Source organism: Copidosoma floridanum, unplaced genomic scaffold, assembly GCF_036245765.1.
Source record: "Copidosoma floridanum isolate Cflo_tuat_1 unplaced genomic scaffold, Cflo_Japanese_pri ptg000026l, whole genome shotgun sequence".
In the NCBI taxonomy this organism is placed as follows: domain Eukaryota; kingdom Metazoa; phylum Arthropoda; class Insecta; order Hymenoptera; family Encyrtidae; genus Copidosoma; species Copidosoma floridanum.
In genome coordinates this window covers 12878494-12896848 of record NW_028321903.1, presented here as the reverse complement: position 1 = coordinate 12896848, position 18355 = coordinate 12878494, and the positions used below count along the sequence as shown (strand labels likewise).

The window sequence follows — 18355 nt, the reverse complement described above, 5'->3', positions numbered from 1 at the left end:
TGCGCAGTAATTGGTGCCTGCGCAGTAATTAGAATTTACCCCTAGTATTAGTTATACTCACAATTGCTGCTTACATTTAGGGGTAAATGACCCAATTATTGTGCACTGAAATTTTTGATTGTAAAAAATTTCTTATTTCTCAATGTTTCAAAAACAGACTAAAAAATTCGGGTGCTTGGATATTGTAACACGTACGGACATCAATAACGTTCAATCAAGAATCATACTTTACATCATGATATTTATAATTGTTTAACTGAGTGACTCGAAACGAATCCAACCTACAAAACTTTGTAGTCGTGCGTAGTGGTGCGCAGCAATTGGGTCTAGGGCGTCAGCATGAAAACCTTATGGGTGATACCCGAGCAGTTTTTTGATGTTTTTTGATGTAAATTGAACCAGTTTTACTTAATCTTGATCTGCAGCATCTTGCGTGATTAAAACGACAAACATTCTTCTGTTAAGTAACTTTTTTTTATTTAAACAATTGTTTTAGTTTTGATATCACTTGCTGGTATTACTGCGCACGGTTATAAAATTAGCACCAGTCGCTGCGCCCCCAATTACTGCTTGGGTATCTCCCATAAGGTTTTCATGCTGAATCCCTAGACCCAATTGCTGCGCACCAATCACTACGCACGACTACAAAGTTTTGTAGGTTAGATTCGTTTAGAGTCACTCAGTTAAACAATTATAAATGTCATGATGTAAAGTATGATTCTTGATTGAACGTTAATTATGTCCGTACGTGTTACAATATCCAAGCACATAAATTTTTCAGTCTGTTTTTCTTGTTTGCAGTTACCGTCGAGTGCGCAGTATTTGGTGCCTGCGCAGTAATTTAGTCATTTACCCCTAACTAGTGTCTACTTGGACTTTCAGTGCTCGACCGCTTTGAGTGTAGTGATGACGCACCCCCAAGAAGTTGAGGATAGCAACGGCGCGGCGGTACTAATCAGTGGCAAAAAGTCGTCTCACATTGTAGCATAGGCGATAGCCTTGTTGTTAACACCTTGGTCTGCAGGGCACCCTTTGATTTTTAACATGATTGTAGGTATCTTAAGCAGAATACGCTCCAAAATGACTTTTATTGATGCTATTGCGGTCATAGTGGACCATAACAAATTAGAGGAAGAGAAAAAAAATCATTTATTATTTGGTATTGCTGCTGCTCACAGCTATAATAAAAAATGACATGGTTTTATTAATTTATGGGTTACTGGTTAAAAAAAAAATGAACCTCTTTAAATGAGAAGATGAAGAAGTATAGTGCCTCAAAGGAAACGCACTATGAGGAGATTACGATCCCTGTTCCCGTTTTCCGGGTGCCTATTTATTAAAACTAAGATCGTATGCGGTTTTTGGATACGCTGATGCCGTTGATTATGAATCTGATTTCAGGGTGAGTATTTTGAAACATGAAGACCGCGTATTGGAATTGTGGATGCGCTGATCACGAATATAATGGTGAAAATTATGATATCACTAAGTTTACTTTAATAAATCAGTGTATTGATATAAATGCACAATAAGCGTGTACGTAAAATACAAGATGTTCAAAATAAAAATACCTTTTTAATTTTGTTAAACTCTAATACTTATTATTCGGTCATAAAATTTAAATGGTTGTAATAAATTGTCAAAAATTTTATTATAAAACATGGAAAATTTTAAGATATAGGTAGATGATATTAAATAGTTTAACAAAAAACTTTAGCAAGTAGTCAACAAGTTCTTACAACAAAAGTAAAAAAAATAAACATGTGGAAACAAATATACAATAAAAAATAATTAGAACAAATTCTGATATTTTTCTTCGTTATCTGTTAATTCATCATTGATATCTTCTTCAATTGTCGATAATCTTTGTGATTTCTTGACCATATCTACTCAATTTTCGAAATTAATAACCGAATTAATTTACGAATTCAATCGTTGGAACATCAAAAGTTTTAAGTTGTAAGCCGATTTATTCCACACTGTTCTCGTTATTTTTCCCTTGTTTTTTATCAAAATCATTGTTATTTATTTGTATTCTTTAATTTATTTAAGTAAGCTAACATTCAAATTTAAGTAAGCTAACGTTAAGCACATTGAACGTAAAGGAGAGTAAGTGTGCTAGGCCACGCCATGATTATCACAGGGATCATCCTCGGGCGCTACTCTTTCCCTCGAATTAGCAGTTGCGCAATTCGAAGAGTTAGGAGAGCACGGGGTGAAGTGAGCTTTGCTCATTCACGGACAAAGACCACAATTTGTCTGTTAGTTTGAAAGTTATTGTTAATAGTTGCTATGACAACTCTTGCTTTATTTAAAATAGAACCTCAAGTGGTTCTGGGTCATTCTTCCTTTGAAAGTCAAATGTAAAACGCTATAAATTAATAAAATTCACTATAACCTTTTAAAGCTCTCTCTTGATTCAATTATTAGCGAGATTGATCTGTAACACACACCATTAACAAATCCCGGATATACTTTTCTAATGTCAAAAAATTAAGTTATTTGTGACCCTAAATTTTTTTTTACAGTTTTTCCAAACAATTTTATCTACAATAATGTAAAGCCGTATACTGATGTAAAAGACGTGTATTTCGGTGACAAACGATAGCGTTTTTTAGTATTTTATTCTTTAATACCCAGTTCGGACTTAAAGAATTTACTTCCGAACACTGTGATTTATAATTAGGTGCTCTGTATTTTCACCAAAAATTTGTTTTAAATTATAATATTGTTCTGCACTATGTGTGCAAATAGCATTTGTATTTCAATAAACATATTTATGTATGAATGAACACAAACTTTTTGAAGTTATACTACTGTACTGTAAGCGCGTTACGCGTGAGGATATCAACGATTTCAGATTTTGACCTTGAAAAAAATTCCTCTACACCTCATGACACCACATCATATCACCACACCACACATTTTAAATTTAATGAATTTTATTTCTTTTAACCAATTCCAAAAAAAAAATTTTTTTTTTTAATTTTGAACCCCCGACCTTCTGCACACTAGTCGAAGCCCTTACCCACTCTCCTACAAACAAGCCCAATATATGTAAAACTCGATTGCTGCATCTCATAGTGTAGTTCGTTACTTATTTTTCATGTAAATTCTTATCTAATGTGTATTAATTCGTTTGGTTTACTTATTAATTATATTAATAAACAACTTTTAAATAAATTATTTTATTTAATTAATAAAATTCAGAATAATTTTGTTGTAAATGTTTTTTCTGAAAACTTGGAAATTAGTATACTTTAGCAGAGCACCTTTCTAATGCATAAATAAATATTTATTCCTACATATTTAATTTGATACTTTTACAGTAAATAAGTAATTGTTTACATAATTTTTCATATTTTTTCAAATTTTTCAAAAATTAAAAAAAATTTTTTTGTACTGTACAAATACAGTAATAGATTTTTATTGTGATTTATTCTTTTATAATTTTTTCATTCGTGATTTAAGTGATTTTTTGATTTCATAACGTTCTTCACATAGTTAGTGAGGGAAAATTTCAGAGAAGTGAGAGAAACGCTAATGTGTGTAGTAAAGCTAGCAACTGTTTTACTTATGTGTATGTGTACTTATATATGTGATTTTACACACTTCATAGTTCATATCCTCTTTCTAAACTCATTTAAAAACCAACTTGTGGGTATATTTGAAAATTCGATAGGTTTATTTGAATGTGATCTTTTGTACCTAAAAAATTGGGAGATTTATACAAATCATACAATACCATTTAACATGATTTTTTGGCAGGGTTACGTGTTTGTTGGCATGTACGACTTTTCAATAGGCAGTATATATAGTGTGTAAGACAGCGCCACAGGCAAGCTGATACTTGCAAGCCCTATCTATAGTCAGTACAGTGTAAGCTACCGTCCCACCTGAAAAAAATGTCGGAATCCTATGTAGAATTACTTCTGTAATACTTTTAGGAAAGCCATATGTCATTACACATGGTTTTACATATGGCATTATATAAAGGGTTTTAGCTTGGTGATGCCATATGTAATTCCATATGGAAAAACACATGGAATTACTAATAGGAAAAAGAAAAAAATTCTTTCATCTAAAAATAACTGCAAAATACCATAATAAGTTATTTGCATTTAACAATTTGTCTTACCATTGGGATGATAACTCCAAAACAAAGGGGTTCAGCTGATTTTACTTCTATATAAAAAAATTTGATTTTTCAATTTTTTTTTTTTATTCCTGAAATATAACTTGAATCCCCTTGTTTTGGAGTTATCATCCTGATGTTAACACTAATTGTTCACAGTAAATGACGCATTACAGTATTCTGCAGTTATTTCTAGATACCAAAATTTTTTTCCTTCTTCCAATTTGTAATTTTATGTGTTTTTCCAAATGGAATTACATATGGCATTACCAAGCTAAAACCCCTTATGTAATGCCATGTGTAAAACCATATGTAATGCCACATGGCTTTCCTGAAGGTATTACAGAAGTGATCACACATGGAATTCCGTCTTTCATTTTCAGGGGGGGTGCCTTCTACACCTCTCGTCAGCTCTCTTTATTGTCTTTGTCAGTTTTGTCAGTAGTAAGTCTGTAAACTGTATCAAGTTAGTTGTGTTTTACGTCGGTCGGCAGTTAAATTAAATAAACGTTTTATCTTTTTATAAAATACTTGTTTTTATTTCGCGCACCTTCTTTACTCACACCTCTTCAGGTTACGGGCCTCAGACTCGCATCACCGCGCGTGATCTCTTCTTTTTTTTTTTTTTTTTTGCGTGGGTGAGTGTGACAAAAGGGAGGATGGCGGAAAGGGCTGAGACAGCAAAGGATGGACAAGAGAGTCCGATCGAGGAAGCGGTGGAGAGCATGACCCCTGGTGACCAGGCCGAGTCCGTTGTCAACCAGGCGTTGTCGACGCCGGTCGAGGATAGGGGAGCAACTCTGGACGCCGGAACCGAGATCAGCGGTAGGTTAACACTTTGTCCTTTCGAGTGATGCCTAGGTTGGACGCTACGACGTCAGGTAACAAAGGGGATTTCTTGTGCATTTCGAGAAATGCGCGGGATTCTAAGAAACATGTGGCGTCGGTAGCGCGATACGCACATGCAAGAGCGGGGTGGATCGAGAGGGGGACTTGTTCTCTCTTGTTCTTGTCACCTCGACTGTTGCGCGCGCGTTACAATATATATGTCTGAACTGGGAAAGCTTAAGCGTGTGTCGGCAGAAAATTTATATACGTCCTTTCCCGGTGCTTTTAATTAATTGAACTCTAGGCAATAAATATTCAAGGCGGTTTTCACATTTAGTCAGAAAAGGCTGATATTTTAAAAGCTTACATTTTCTTTTAGACGAGCAAACTATCAATGCTCAGTCGAGAATATGTCGGGGAATTTCATCCCAAGTCAAGTCAGAGGGGCAACAACAAGCTGCCATCTTGTTGGTGAATAAAAGGGGAATAATGGCATGTGTCGGGCAAAGGGATATTGCCGCCAAAGGTGTGTAGACGAAATTATTTTTCGTGTGACTCGCACAGTCACGTTAGACTTGTGTTCGGTCGCGCGCGGCTGTGTAAGTGGCCAGCATGCAATCGTGCTTTGTGTTCGAGCACGAGAACACGCTTCGGGCCACGTTGACTAGATTTGGCTTGCGTTCGGTCGATTTCTGGTTGACTCCCTGAAAACAATGTCTTTTGTTTTAGATTATCTGATCGGTGACGATTACAAATACATCGTTGAATTTCTTTGTAAAAAGGGAGGCAAAGTGACGTTGCCAGAAAATCTATTCAGGGAAGACGGTGAAAGCGAGGAACCTGATCGTGATAAACCCGGGTTCTTTGAAAAGTCGGTCGATGTGTTTAAAATGTCAGATGAGAAAAAGTCCGAAATGTCAGAAGTCCGAAACTTTGATGAAATAAATGTAGACAGTGAAAATCTTTGGCAGAAATGAGGCGGAAATGAGTCTGTACACGAAGCAGCCCCCTCTTCCCCGTCGCGCACACCGGAAAATACCCAACTTAAAGTAAAGAAAGTGCAAACCATTGAAAACAATTATAAATGGATAAACGTCAGCAAAACGAAGTTGCACATGGCAGATAAACAGAAAAATGAAAATTTTTCAGAAAACATCATGCTGGCTAGGTTCGACTCGATGATGGCCGCGATTAGTCAGATGATCGAAAGGCAGGAGAAAGCAAACGAGGAGGCAAGGAAGACAGAGGAAGAATGGGCAAGGAAGGCAAAGGTAAAGGGTCTCTAACTACAAGTGGTTACGCGATTAAAATCTTTGGAGACTCAGTGGCATAGAGAACTCACAAACAAACGTATGTGTCTTTGTCAACATGTCAGGCATAGTATGTGTCACTGAGTGAAGCATGTAGAGAACTGATGGCAGTTGATAATTCGATTAAAATCATACTGAATAATACTTTGTGTCCGGCAGATCTATGGTGCGACAATAAGGTAGCTGAGCAAAATGCTAAAATTATGGGCAGTGGTAAATTAAGAAATATGACAGAAATTCATGAGCATCATGTTAAAGAATGTGTAAATTATGGTAGAGTAAACGTCAGATGGCTGAATACTAGAGAACAGATGGCCGATATATTCACAAAACCTCTACCGATCGAGCTCCATGAAAAATTTGCTAGCACAATCGCGAACAGCTTCTGCGACTCTGACTGGTAACTAATAAGTTGTCTCTGTTTCAGATAAGCGATAAAGGAGCCATGGACCGATTCATGGACTACTTGGGTGCATTCCCAGAGCCGTGGAGCCGAGTCAAGAACACACATTTATTTATTTATTTTATGAAAAAAAAAAAACAATTGTTCTTTGTATCTATTTTTAATTATAATTTTTGTTTAATATACTAAGCTTTCTTAAGTCGGGAGGAAGTGTTGGCATGTACGACTTTTCAATAGGCAGTATATATAGTGTGTAAGACAGCGCCACAGGCAAGGTGATACTTGCGGGCCCTATAGTCAGTACAGTGCAAGCTACCGTGCCTTCTACACCTCTCGTCAGCTCTCTTCATTGTCTTTGTCAGTTTTGTCAGTAGTAAGTCTGTGAACTGTATCAAGTCAGTTGTGTTTTACGTTGGTCGGCAGTTAAATTAAATAAACGTTTTGTCTTTTGATAAAATACTTAATCTTACTTCGCGCACCCCCTTTACTCACACTTCTTCAGTGTTAAATATCAATTTTAAAAAAATGTAACATATATAAAATAATGGTACAGTCAAAAGCTCTACTACAAGATGGTTTGTTAATTACATTTTGGGTATTTAATATAGACTAGGAATAAGTGTGGGATCGTATGAGATAGATGTGAGCATGATGTTACAGATCTTATTAGCGTAGGCAGTAGAAAGTTGTTCTAAAATCACCGGAAGATTCGATGAAAGCGTACAGTCTTGTACTGGCCAGCCTATATATTAGTTTTATTGAATCGTGCTGTAATGTATTGTTTATAATCGTTAATTCATTAAATATCAATTAAGATCATACCCAATCAACGTAGGTACACTAATTCCCACGATAATTGTACCACCTTCGAACACAATATTATTTCATACAAGGTATTTTTATACTCGGAATTATATTGTTTGCCATAAAATTTTATAGAAGTATAACTTCATACTTAGGTACCCAAGCACCCACTGTCCACTGATTTTTTTCGGAATGCACTTAAAAAAATCTACCAGTCCTATCTTCTTTGCAATACATACTTGAGATGATTACTAAAAAACAAAATAGTTTTATTTCATTCAAAATAATAATATTAATTTTACACGTACACACCCAAAACTATATTTGACAACTGCATTGTTATACGGCTTTGATGGTTTCATCAGATTATGTATTAGTAAGTGTTTATTACAGAAGTATAAATTAAGAAAAAGTTTATTAATCTAATTCTTACATGTGCGTATTTCACAGTGATGAGTTAAATATGCGTATTTTACTTGGATAATTGTGTGTAAAAGGAATTGACAGAATCTCGAAAATGATGTGACTCGTGTAGCGAAGAAAGTCACGACTGCATCCTACGAGCACGATCGAACAAGTGAGTTGCTCTCCCTCGCTGGAAGGGAGAGTCGTGCACGGCTTCTGAGTCACGCCATCTGTACATGGTAGAGCAGAATGCAAAAAAAAATTACAAAAGATAGTATTTCTGTTTTATTAAAAACGTCTCATCAGTTTGCACAGTTTATCCTTCACTCCCAAGGTTTACTTCTGTGTGCTATTACTTCGGCTATTTCTCTAAAGTAGCTGTAGTAATCAATTATAGTACTCATACTTAACGTATCTCTTTTTTCATCTTTGCGCCTAGCACTTAAATGAGTGTACGTGTCTGTCACATTCATTTTGAACACGAAACATAAAGTGATTACAAGAACATCACATATTTTTAAATGACACGTAGAGCCATAAAAAAATGGGCCAGCAGCTGGACTTTTTGATTTGCTACAAGAACGGGCTATTTTTCGTGAGCCTTTAAAAGACGAGCACCTCCAAATCCAACTTAACTTAGCGTCTTTTTTATTTTCTACTACCATAGGAAGGCCACAAAAAAGTGGTGGTATTAATGTTTTTGGTGGTAAACATCCCTTTTCTACTAGGAAAAATATTGCTGTTTCGTTATTGTTAGTCAACTCACTGAACGAATGAAAAAAAAAAAGTTTTCAAATTTCAGACGCAAGTGCGGATGTTTGACACTCATTTTGAAAATAATTTATCTGCCTATTTAATAATCCACCACATATTTACTAGTATAATCAAAATTTACTAGTTTATAAAAATCGTAGCTCAAACACTGCCGCCGAACGAACACAAACAGACTTGCGCACACACCCATTCACTTATTTCATATACTCTGATGGTGTCACATATACAGAACAATGTAACTTAGTTTATTTTGTTTTTTACTATTGTTAATTATCTAATAGATACAATAAAAACTAGTTTAATAAAAAATGTATTTTTACTTTTAATATTTTTTAAGTATACGTACATGTATATCATGCATTTAAATGAATACACTGATTTATCTAACTAGACTTCAAGATATCCAAATTTCGACCACAGATTCGTGATTAGCGCATCCCAAAACTCGTAAAATAGTCGGGTAAAATTAGCTGATTCGTGGCCTTAAAACACATAAAATTGCGAACTTCACTTTAAAAATTTTTTTTGTTAGATAATAACAATACAAGTAATGTATTAGATTTGAACGCCGATTGCAATAGGGAAAGAGGGTTAAAAAAAAATAGTAAGAATCGTCTAAGTCATTTTTTTGCGATTTACGGAAAAACTATGCATTTGAAAAATAAAATTTTAATTTAAAAAAAAAATTTTAGTCATAATTTTGCGACATTTTTCCAATAGTCACATTTCGAGCTTGTTGACCCTCTACCATCAGACCGTGAAAGCTCTCTTTTTTAAAATCAATTTTTTTCACACTTTGGCTGGGTATACTAGTACAGCATCGCAGGATGTTGTAGAGCAACTCTCGATTATCAAAAGTACGGTTGAAAAATTGGTCTACTCTGGCCCAAAACTTTCCCATGGCAATTTTTCGGAAGGACCTTTTTCCAATATTTTCAAAGTTCCTCAAAAAGCATCTAATCGATCTTGCTAAAACTTTGTATGGGTATTGAAGCCTATAGATCACATATTCTGTCAAAGTTTTAAGTCTTCATATGCAACAGAACAAAAGTTATGGAATTTCGAAGAAATGGCATAAAAAAAATGGTTTTTTTTTTGCATTTACTAAAAAACTACTGGATCGATCGGAGCTCAAAAAAACTTATTAGATTCGTATTTTTATCACACATTTTTTATTTTACCACACTTTATTTGTCAAATGCATAATATTTTCGTAAATCGCAAAAATTGGAGCTCAAAAAAACTTATGAGATTTGTACCTTTATAACACATTTTTTATTTCATGACACTTTATTTGTCAAATGCACAGTTTTTCCGTAAATCGCAAATATGTGATCTAGATGATTTTTATTTTTATTTTTTAACTATCTTGCCCTATTGGGATCGGCGTCCAAACTTAACATGTTATTTGTGTTGTTAATATATGACAAAAAAAATTTTAAAAGCGAAGTTCGCAACTTTATGTTGTGGATTTGCTAACTTTACCCGACTATAAGTATACGGGTTTAGTTTTATGAAATAGGCACCTAGAGAGCGGGACTACAAGAATCGTAATCGTGCCCGTATTATACATACCCATTTCCCATAACTTTCATTTTCTGCTTTTCAGGCATGGCTAGCCATCCTGGAAACGGGTGTGCTCTACTGATCGTCCTACAATTATTCGGACGTGGTCAGCATCCTGGCTGTTTTACCGTACTATCCTGCGAAATATATACAACCTTAATTACAACGTAGCCTTTCTATAAACTATCTAACGCGTTTGTCGGGAAAAAATCAGTTTCGTATCATGTATACATGCTATGCTGCAAAATCTACTATCAATATGCTAGATGCATACTGTGCTGCACTTGACACACGTACTTGGTCCTGTCGATCCAGATAAGTTATAAGAGTTTTTTCTCCTGCGTGGTAACTAAATTCACAGTCTCTCTGCTGATCAGCTCCCTTGGAATTGCTCATTTTTTCTAGGCTGAAAAGTCGAGTACTCATTATCCTCAGCTGTACAACAGGTAAATTTTACACGATCTTGTACTAAAGTGTGCCTACACGCACGTCCGGCTAAGTAAATTTTGGACTCTCTGTATCTCAGTACTGTCTCTTAAGTCTTAGTGCTTGGTATCAAATGACTACGTAAAGAGTCTTGACAAGTTCGAAAAGATATTATCGGCTCACCCTCGAGTAAACATTAAAGATTAATGACATTTGTGTGAGTATATGACCCTATCAGTAAGATCCAGGAGCAGACATAAGCAGGGTGAAAGTTGAAGACAGGCATGTGAGAAAAATCAAGGCTTTTATATATTGAACAATTTTGATACGAAAAATTAGATATGACTGTCACTTCACAAACACTGCACTGTGTAGCTTTTTGTTTGCTACTAAGCTGTAAAGACACAGTAGCTTTGTTCTACAGTAATGTTGCCAATTCCACTAACGAAGCGATTGAAAATATGGTTAATAAATTTCAAGCTTACTGTTTCGAGCCTGTAAATGGCCTCAAGGTTAACTACTTTCACAATGAGCTGATTGTCCAGTATTCGCCTGTCAGTAATAGTGATAGTTTTAAACACGGTAATGTATCTTTTTGCATTTTTGTTCCTGCAGCATAAATCTTCTTTCTTCTATTTATATTTTATTCTGTCTTGTGATAGATGGTTATACAGAGCTATTTTAATATCTTATAGTTTAAATTCTAGATTAAAACAGGTTGAAAAAAAAAATTATTTAAGTGATTAATTGCATTTTATTTGAATACAAATACAAAAATACGTAAAAAGGTACAAGCGATCCTTGAGCATTGCAAATTTTTGTAAATAGTACGTGTATGGTTGTAAAAAATTTCAAGTATTAATCATGAATAACTACAGAAATAATTATTTGTTTTCATTTAAAACGTTAATTACCACTGGTTGTTAATTCACATTACAGAGATTTTTTGGATTTTATGCGCAAAATACGATAGCTTTTTTTTATCTAGCAAGTATTTACATAAAGATTAATATTTATTTTAATTAAAACTGTTGTAAGTTTTATATTTTACTCTAATTAAATAAAAACTAATTTTATTCCACTAGAGATAACTGAATAGAAAACTTTTTATGGCATTGAACAAATTCGAAAAAACTCTATTCTTTGTGACTCACCTCTCTAGCTAAACAAGTAGTTATTAATTATCAAATAACATTTTTTCAACTTTTTAACACCAGTCAGTAGCCGAGATGGTGACAGTAACTATAGTAAGAAGAAGAAAGGAAACGTCATGCAGAGAATTAGATCTTTTTTGATGATGATACCCATAGGAATTCAGGTATTTCTGGCAATTAGTTAATCGAAAAATCATTAATAGCCAATGATTCCATTCTAGACAGCCACAGTAATATATTACTTAGTTAATTTTAAAATCACTTGTTCTAGCTACTTTCGGTGCCAATACAGCTGGCTTCTGTCAAGATATTATTAATAAGAAGTATACTTGTAGCAAATGTAGCTATATTCATGTTACTTCTAAGACTGCTACTTTCAGCCAAGAGTTCACCCGGGAAGATTGTCATCGTAAAAGCTCCATCTAAAGAAGTTCATGAACACTTTTATCACCCGTTTGCTGAAACAAAAGGCCCAGAGTCCAATTGGTTAGATAACCCACCGCCTTGGATAGAATGAGTTCATAACACATGCTCGAAATTTTTTTTAAATATTTCTTGCAGATAACAGAATTTGTAATCGTTTAACAAAAACATTATTAAAAACTGAGAAAATATTTTTATTCTTATAATGTGGATTTACAATTTGTTTGGTTATTATCTTTTTAGATTGTAAAGTGTTAATTATGAATAACAAAATAAAGTTTTTGTTAACAAGAATAGTATGTAAGAAGATGTTTCATACTTTAAATTTGAATCTCTTGGATTTAATACTTGTCATTTTTGTCCAGAATACCCAACATAAAATAAACTGCAACAAGGGAAAAAAACTTGAAATTTTCCAAAACAAAGCTCTAAACTAATACATTTAAATGTAAAATATAAAAGGACTTATGTTTTTTACTCAAAAAAGGTTGTTTTTTAATACGACAAATACCAACACAGTTGACCTTCGTTACCAATTATGATTTTCAGCTTGTAGTTTGGGTAATACAAAAATATATTCATCCTGACTGCAATAACAGAGAAATAAAAAACTTATACGTAAAAGTATTAGTGTACATATTACAAATAAATGAAATATTTCTGAATTGAGAGAAATAATCAGTGTAAAGGTAATTTCGACGTTTTAGTTAGTACAAACTTGGAGTTCATCACGGTTGTAATTTTTTAGGAGTATCTTTTATATTTAGCAGAAATTGATAACAAAAATATTATGGATGGTTATTTTTTACATTATCTTCTGTCCTTTTAACGACTTTAGGACTACTAGTGGTGAAAATTGTAAACGCTACAAGCAGGATAAACGAAGCATATTGCTACACAAACATTACGCAGAAATCTTAAATTGATTTTTTTTTTTTTTTTTTAACTTTTTCGTGATAGAACAACTGATATTATTTAGGTATAAGAGTTAACTTGCTGGAGTCGAGGGTGTTTTATTTGGTACTATACGTGTTGGAAACAAAAAAAAAACAGATTATTGCTTTGAAAATGTATAAATTTAAGACCTTGTACGTGCTAAAGTGTATATTTTACTTATTGTACGATGGTTTTCATGCTCATTAAAAATACTTGAAACAATTCCAAAAACATCTTTAACTCTTCTTAAGTACAAGTATAGTGCCATGGTGATTTAATAGTTAATCAATAAATAAATTTCTTGAAACATCCATTTATGTACAAAGAGTAACTTATATAGTAAAAAGTATGATGCCCTTTTAAAAACTATTATTTATTTAATATCTCATTATTTCGTTTATCAACTTATAGTTCAATAATCAATGCCTTATTCGTTTTAATTATAAAAAAATATGAAGTGAAATCCTTAAAGTACGCTAGCTGTATGAATATCACTTGTAACATTTTTTTCCCGAGTAGTATTCAGTATTTCTAGTACTTTCATTTTTTGCCACTAGTGGCGCTGAAGCCAGTGAGGACGTAGCGGACACAGAAAGAGTTTCATGAACACAAAGATACACAAGATGTCTAAATGAAATCTTATGTTTTATGCAACGTAATGTGAGACATAATAAGTAAAATAATGTTTATTGTGATCCGTATTAAACAGTATATTCACTATTATTATTTGTTTGCTAATATCTTGAGGATCATCACTGTAATCGGCCCGATTTTCTATATTCCCTTAGGTCACAAATCATCTTTTGGTCTAAATTAGAATTTATAGAACAATGTTATTTAATTTTAAAATTAAACTATTAAAAAGCAATTTCTTGTGATTTTTTTATTCATTAAATTCTTAACTGTGTTATTTTCCTGTACGTATAGTAAAAATAACTGACTTGAAATATATAGTAACCGTAAATTAAAAAGTTTCTTGTAAAAAACATTGTGTAAACTCGTGTAACTCTGTATAGATACAAAAATGTTTTTTTTTTTTAATATACAGATTTTAAAAAGAAGTTAAAATAATCCATTATTAAAATAATCAATCCCGCAAAAAAATAGCATCCAACGTTGTAAACAACTTTTTTCAGGCCGTTTTGCCAAAGTATCTCTTTTTTGCATTTAGCTGTGGTTTGTAAAAACTATCCATCCGATCTTGCTGAAATTCATTGTGGTTGTTGAAAATAACTATAACCACAACTGTACTAAATTTCAGCTCTTAATATTTATGCAAAAAAGAGTTATTAATTTTTGAATATTTGCTCAAAAAACAAGGTTTTTTCGCATTTCATGGGGAAACCACTAGACCAATTGGGATTAACTGGGGCTTATTTTGTTCATTTTTTTCACACGCATACCTCAATATATTTTTTTTTAAGGTTTATTTCTCGTTTTTGACGCTAAAAACCGTGTTTTACCATTTTTGCAGTTTTTTTTGAAGCCTTAGAGGAAAATATTTTTTGTTTAATTTTATTACAATCGATTGGCATTCTTTGATTCTCTACAGTGTATTTTTTTCGAGCTAATCTGAATTTTACAAAAAAATACTGACATTTCAGCTAATTCGATCACACTGCAATATGTTTTTTTTTACTAAGCAAATGTAACGTATCTTTTTTTAATCCTGCAATACATGCTTGTAAGTTAGAAATGCAATAAAAAGAAAAATTCGTTATACCTACAACGTTCTTTGTGATAGTCTTATTCTATTTGAAAAATTATCTACTAGCACAATATTAAACCTTGTATGAAGCGTTTTAAACATAAGTTCAAAGCTTAACATTAATGTATTAATAATAATGTATTATTTACGATGGTCAAATAATACAACACTATTCAGCATTATGCCACATAAGTATATTACGTAGACGCAGTGGATGGGTGATGTATTCAATGGAAGCAGTCATTATAACGGTATCTTGGTCCAGATATTCGATGTTGGTCAAGGTTTCTCCAGCTTGAAGTAGGTATACAAAGAAAACAGCAAGTAAGACAAAAAGCTATTAGTTTTGAGATTTCGTTCTTGTTTATACAGATTGGGCAATAGCTGCACACTATCTAGGACAAGAAGCTTGTTAGTATCGAACTATGATGAAACTTTTATTTGACAAATGATACTCCAATAAATGTTTTTTTTTAATTTTTATAAAAATGACAAACTTTACCATGAACTGGCGATAACAATACCCAAATTTACGTATTTTTGCGTAATTAATACATAAAAGAGGTAGCATATGATTTTGAAATATTAATTGCATAACGATAACGATCTCAAAATATATTTTTAACCAATGCCTCCAAAAAATGAGTGAATGTATAAAGATATAAGTACGTGTATACGTTGTACATGTATCAAGTAAAATTCATCTTTAAGACACAAAAAATTTTTACACGTTGTGCAAGTGTTAAAATTACTGGCATATGCAGAAACATGTGTAATTCAATAAATATTCTCTCAAACGGTCAGTTAATGTATATGCACACTAAGAAAAGTGGTGCTAGACAAAGTATTATACCTATACTAAAAATAACCATATTTTTTAGGAAAGTTCAGACATACTCACCTGATGACGTAAAGTATTACGTTTATAGTAATTTTTATTACATTTTTAATAATTATTATTATGCAGCAGCCCTACCAAAATTATACACACCATAATAAGAATTACTATGTCTAACATAGTAAAAATTGTGGTGGTATAATTTTTACTACACAGCATAGAAAATTTTGTTGTATTTATTTTCAAACGTCCCATTTTCTAAGCTAGAATTTACTAAGGCATAGTAAAATTTCTAATTACACTACATTGCTATTCAGTACAGTAAAAATTGCTATACAGAATTCTTATTTTTATTTATTTCTTAAGAAAATTTGTCAATTTTTGTTATGGATCTTTAGTCTACTTGCCATCGAAAAGGACATGGATGGGTTTAAGAGTGCTTATATAGAAGTGCTGCCATCTACATATGCGCCAGTTGATACGATAATAAATGTTTTAATATTGCTTGTACACCTTTTAGAGTCATATTAGATTTCTGACTTATTAATAAAAGCATTAGAATCATTTTCCAATATTCGCGGTGTTAAGCGACAAGTAGCGCCACCCTGATGGTTGGAAGCTGAACCAATTCTACTACTAAGTATGTAGTTCAAACGGTATTGGCGGCAAACAGTAGTAAACAAAAAGATGAATTTTGTTTGTCTTAAAATAAGTAAGCAAAAGCCTCAGCGCTTTCCTTGTAGTGTGTCTAGCTGCAATGATAATTCAAGTGTAAATGAAATTATTTTTCATAGTATACCGAAAAATAGTAGTATACTTGAAGATAATAAATCAAGGCATACAAAATAACCAAAAAAGTCACTACTTCAACATTCGTTTGCAGGAAACATTTCAAGAAAGACAACCATTTTTGAAGTAATTTGATTATAATGTATGATATATCTTAAGTGAAAATTAAATCAATATATATCAAACATGCACTGAGAAAAGTGGTGTTAAAAAAGCTTTACAACTATAGTAAAAATTACTATATTCCATAGAAAAGCTATGAGACATACTCACCATGTTAAAAAAATTACTATGCTACGTAGTAAAACCAAATTTTATCAAAATTTGATATTCGGCATAGTAATTTTGTCTTTGTGCAGAAATAATTTTTATGTTGAAGAGAAGAAAAATGTGCGTAGTTATGTTAAGCATCTCCTGAATCCCCCCAATATGTTGAGCCCAGCTGGCATGCTTCTTCTCGCAATAAGCCCTAAATAAACGCCCCAACTCCCTCATTACTCGCTCTGTAGGGTTAGATTGGGGGTGCCTTACAGAGCTGAATATTACCTTTATTCCCTCCCTTTCAAGCTGATTTTTCCACAGGGCAGAGGTGAACTGACTACCGTTATCGCTCAAAATTCTTTTCGGCTTTCCGCACTCCGGTATATACTCGGTGAATATCTTCCTTAACGATGCCTGAGTGGTCGCCTTTTTTAAGGGGTACAAGCGGACTAATTTCGAGAACGCGTCAAGGACTACGAATATGTACTCAACCCCTCCCCGACCGCGAGGGAGGGGGCCGTAAAAATCGACCGTTACCAAATCACATGGTGCATCAGAGTCAACAAGCCGCCACGGCCCCTCCATCGCGATCGATAAGTATTTGGTACGCTGACACAGGTCACACGAGGTTATTTTTTGCTTTACATGCTTTGCCATCTGTTTCCAATAGTAAAACTTTTTTAAATACATCAGCGTCTTATATACTCCCGGGTGACCTAACTTAGAATGTATTTGACTTATCAACGGCCATTTCATACTATCAGGTATCACGATACGCCAATTATTACCTTCGTCATTTTTATGAAACAATACGTTATTATGTGTTTGAAATTTTCCCTTAAATTTATTTTTATCCCCTTTCAAGATTTCATAAGCATCCTTGCAAAATTCATCATTCGCTTGTTCTTGGCTCAAATTCCGGCAAATATCTTTCAATGAACTTTGTTTTCCGAACAATGCCATCACGACCAATGCATTCGCTTCGATATCGTCATTCCTATACTCTGGAAAACAAACGTGGTGTAAGGACGAAATTATCAACTTTTCCTGTGTTTCTTCAGAAAATTTACCCTCAGGATTCCTGCTCAAAAAATCCGCGATCTTATTATCCGCGCCCCTGCAGTACGACACCGTATACGAGTATTGTTGCATTATTAGGCACCATCGAATAAGTCGCGACCCATGAAAGATAGTTGAATTTAGAAAAGTCAATGCTTTATGATCTGTTACGATTTCAAAACGTTCTCCTACTAAGTACTCGCGAAACTTCGTGACACAATATACGATCGCCAACAATTCGAGCTCGGTTGTCATGTACCTGGTTTCCGCCGGTATCAGACACCGACTCGCTAATGAAATAATCCTATGATTATTCTCATGATCCATTTGGTACAGCACTCCCCCTATTCCGCGGTTACTGGCGTCAGTCTGGACCTTAAATGGTGCTCCCGGCAGCACATGCGACAAGCAAACCGTGTTAACAAAACAATTTTTTAGTTCACTAAATGCCTGTGCATGAGCCTCCGTCCAGCTCCAAGTCGCGTCATTTTTTAACAAATCTTGGAATGGGGTAACATAATTGTTATATCGGCACA

The 18355-nt window shown here is 33.6% G+C and overlaps 1 protein-coding gene across 1 annotated transcript; it reads left to right on the top strand.

The window, feature by feature from the left end:
* Positions 1–10997: 10997 nt before the first annotated feature.
* Positions 10998–12322, top strand: LOC106636730 (uncharacterized). Its single transcript, XM_014349226.2, has 3 exons — positions 10998–11233; positions 11869–11969; positions 12077–12322. Exons 1-3 carry the CDS (start codon positions 11113–11115, stop codon positions 12320–12322), a joined length of 468 nt encoding a protein of 155 aa, XP_014204712.2. The 5' UTR covers positions 10998–11112.
* The last annotated feature ends 6033 nt before the right edge of the window (positions 12323–18355 follow it).

Coding starts and splice junctions, on each gene's coding strand:
- LOC106636730 (XM_014349226.2), top strand. CDS start 11,113: ATGGTTAATAAATTTCAAGCTTACTGTTTCGAGCCTGTAAATGGCCTC. Junction 11,234..11,868: donor TAGTGATAGTTTTAAACACG/GTAATGTATCTT, acceptor TTTTAACACCAG/TCAGTAGCCGAGATGGTGAC. Junction 11,970..12,076: donor TGATACCCATAGGAATTCAG/GTATTTCTGGCA, acceptor CACTTGTTCTAG/CTACTTTCGGTGCCAATACA.